This window comes from Octopus bimaculoides, chromosome 7 (genome assembly GCF_046866305.1).
Source record: "Octopus bimaculoides isolate indiv1 chromosome 7, ASM4686630v1, whole genome shotgun sequence".
Classification (NCBI taxonomy): Eukaryota; Metazoa; Mollusca; class Cephalopoda; order Octopoda; family Octopodidae; genus Octopus; species Octopus bimaculoides.
The window spans coordinates 54,454,168-54,457,929 of record NC_142934.1 but is presented as its reverse complement, the minus strand read 5'-3'; the positions used below and the strand labels follow the sequence as shown (position 1 = coordinate 54,457,929).

General features: G+C 34.2%; 1 protein-coding gene across 2 annotated transcripts in view; it reads right to left on the bottom strand.

Annotated features, from left to right (window-relative positions):
* Positions 1-577: 577 nt before the first annotated feature.
* Positions 578-3,762, bottom strand: part of LOC106873978 (gamma-aminobutyric acid type B receptor subunit 2) — a 1,140,241-nt gene continuing 1,137,056 nt past the window's right edge. For both annotated transcript variants that reach the window (XM_089355293.1, XM_089355294.1), the window contains exon 21: positions 578-1,926. In XM_089355293.1, coding sequence (XP_089211419.1) covers positions 734-1,926 — 1,193 coding nt within the window. In that variant the 3' untranslated portion in view covers positions 578-733. The remainder of the gene's footprint in view (positions 1,927-3,762) is intronic.

Sequence of the window (3,762 nt, the reverse complement as noted above, 5' to 3'; positions counted from 1 at the left end):
TTTATACGTATATTAAACATTTGCTACAATATTTTTTCAGTATTCCCTTTTTACATAATGAATGTTGTACACTAAATGTTATAGTTGTGAGATATGATAGTAAACGAACGGAGTTTTAATGCGAAACATAATAATCACAATCCAAATATACGAAATATGTTAGCATTTTATGAAAAATATTTTTAATAAATTCTATTTTCCTGCATTCTAAATTTTAATTTCCAGCGGTTTGCATTTTTGGTTATGTAAATTTCGATGATTTAAAAAAATGCGGGAAAATTAGAGTTTGCAAAATTATCAAATTCCGTTATGTTTTATTGTGTGAGATTTTGTAAAATAAAAATACCTATATGCAATAATTTCATGAAATTGATCTTCCGATTGAATAATTTCAACAGTTCTTATTTCGGTAGAACATACGTTGGTTGGTGTTTTTTTTTTAATATATATATATGGATATATTTTATCATTAACCGCCAGTTTCAAGAAAAAAGAAAAGCACCGTTTTATTTAGCATGCCAACTCAAGGACGCTATATTTGCTCAGCAGATTACCTGGCGATGGAAGATGAACTGAATTTGTTTTTCTTGTCTCGAATATATACATACATAGACAAATATCTATATACATAAATGATGTTATATATATATATATGCGTATGTATATGATCAATGTTTGTTACTTATAAATATGAGTGTGTGTATATATATGTGTTATATATGCATATATGACCTTAAACACGCTCAATAATATCGCATGTTAATACTGGTCTTGATATGTTCATTGCTTTGGGTGAAGTGTTTGATTGGTCTATTATTGTATCGACAAATATTTCTTTTTGTTCAGGGTCTGATTCAATTTCAGTTCCAGACTTTTGCCCAACCTTGTTAGCGTTCAATTTTTCAAATGAATCCGACTTTTGTAGAAAACTTTCTTTTTCCATATCCTTTTCACTCTTTGATCCCGACGGCCAATCTGTGGATGCCAAGTATGTTTCACTCTGTTCTAGCGAGATAGATTGCTCAACGTTCAAAGTGTTCCATATATGAGATTCACTTACTGCAGGAATATTGGAAGAAAGAAGGCCGCACGCTTCTATTTGTTCTCTTGTGTTTTGATTTGTGTCTGCATTTTCATTATCATTGGGTTCACTATTGTTGTTGTTTTCTGCTAATTCCTGATTGCTTTCTGCTCGGTTTGACACAGTTTCACATGATGATAAACTCTTTATACTTCTAGATCTAGACCTTGCTCTGCTTCTGCATGTTATCCTACTGTTGCTGCTATTATTACTATTATTGCTGTTGCTTCGTCTTCTCCAAGCCCTACTACTGCTACAGCTACTGCTGCTGCTACTACTGTTAATATTGCTGGTTCTTTTGTTATTATTAGTACTGCTATCGCTGCTCTTATTATATTCATTACTGTTGCCTGTGGAACTACAGCTTGAGTCACTATGGCTACATCCCCAACTAGAATCGCTATTTCTATGGCGTGTAATTGTAGCAGATGCTTCTGTTAATAGTTCTTCTTCTGGCGATGTTGCTGCTGATGATGATGACATTGTTTCTAATAAAAATGTTGCTGTATTGATCGAAGTCGTACTACTAGATATGTTAGTGTCATTCACGGTGCTGGTCGTTGTGGTCGCAGTGGGAGATATGGCTATTTGTAGTGCTTCTGTGTCTATAATGTTGATGTCATTGTCTTCGACTTTAATGCAATTGTTGGTCTGAATCTCGTCATTGCTGGTGGCAGGGATGGGATGGAAGAGGGTTTCACTGCTGTTTGATGACGCGGAGAACGTGATTCCGCCGCCGCTGAAAGTTTCATGCCAACTGCTCGGGCTTTCACTCAGTTGGTTGTCCGCCAGCTCACAATCTTCATAGTCAACCAGAGTGTCTTCGTCACTACTGTCTTCTAGGCCTGGAAAAGGAAGCATGAGAACAAATTACTCGGAAATTGCACAGTCTTAATTATAGTTTACATTTCAGAATCTTAGCAATCCACTTTCACACTTGTAAAGTACATTGTATATACAATTTAATAAATCTGCATGCATATTAACGTCGTGTTGTTTTTACCATACCTTCACAATTATTATTTTACATATGTGTTAAATCATAAAAATATGTGAAAAAAATGCCTTCCGTGACATATACATATAAAATAACAATCAATAACTGCAGTCATTCGCTGTGAATGTTACATCCGCAATTTTGTCTTTTAGTGCGTATATTAGGTATATTAAAAAAAATTTTTTTCCTTAGATTTGCTTTCATAATTACATTAAGAATTTGTCCAGTGGAAAGTATATATAAAAGTACCATATAGAACAAGGATGATAAAAATTTATGAAAATGTTCAGCACAAACAATTACATTTAATGCCAACAATAACGTTCAAGGTTACCAAAAGCCGTAATACCGCAGTATTGCTAATTTCCTAGATGAGTCACTGTATATCTTAATAGGTATTTTCCTAGAATTTTAGAAAAATAGTTGTTCATCAACAAATTTATAACAATTACAAACGGAATAATAAACACGTTAGATTCCTTAGTATCCAGGTTTTGCAGTCAAAAGTTGGTTCGGTGCAATTCCTCAATATTTTCTCCGCTTTTACATTTTGTATCAAATTCCTAAGTTGTGCAAATTACTAAAAGCCCTAGTTGATAAATATTCATTTTAACATTGTACCATTTGTTTCTCTCACACATTAGAGTGAGAATCAAATAATAGGAAAGGGGATATTCAGCACCTCACCTTTAGTGGAGAACCAAAGACAAAAAGAAATCTGTGACAAGTGTAGCAACGTTACGTCAAACAGTATCACCATCATCGCCACCACAAGTAATATGCTCATGAAGTATGTTAAAATGGAAACTGTGAAGGTGACGATAGTGCTGAAAAATCTAGAGCAATATTTAAGCATCTTAAACTAGTTGTAGAGTGGGTTGTGTTTCGGAGTAAAATACTTAACTTTACGTACGTTCAGTCCACTTAGCTGTAAATGAATTCTAGCAATAGCTAGGAAATTAAACCTGCATCAGACAAGCGTTCTGCTGAGACGCGAGTGCTGTAGTTACTGTAAATTCTCCTTCATAGAAACTGGCTTAAAATCCGGTCCACCGACGCTTAAGGCCGATGAGATCTAAGTCTAAGACAACTACTTTGAAAACACCAACAATCCCTGGGAAGGGTGCATTACATTAGGGATGCATTATCACATAAGGCAAAATGGCAATAGAATTTGACGAACATCATATTTAAACAATCATATGAGGTGACACGTTTTACTCCTTGGATGTAAGGTAAGATTGAACAGTATCTCACGTATGTGCTAAAGATGTAAGAATATGTAGAAACAATTCTATTTGTTTTTAAATAAAGTGTTGTTATTTTCGCTTTTTTTCTATGTATGTATGTATGTATGTATGTATGTATGTATGTATGCATGTATGTATGTATGTATTATATATGTATGTATGTTTCTATCTATCTATCTACCTCTCTGTCTGTGTGTCTCTCCACCTATCTAACTATCTACCTACCTATATATCTATCTATCCATTTATCATTATGTGTGTGTGGTTTGGTGTGAGTATGTTTGTGTGTCTGTGAGTGTGTATGTACACTGCGAAGTTACTTGCAGTCAACCAGAAAACGACTGATTTAGCTGGTAGACACTTCCTTGAAAATCTTTGTACTACATAGCATTCTGAACGCTTACGTTCTACATAACAAAGGTAACCGGTAGAAA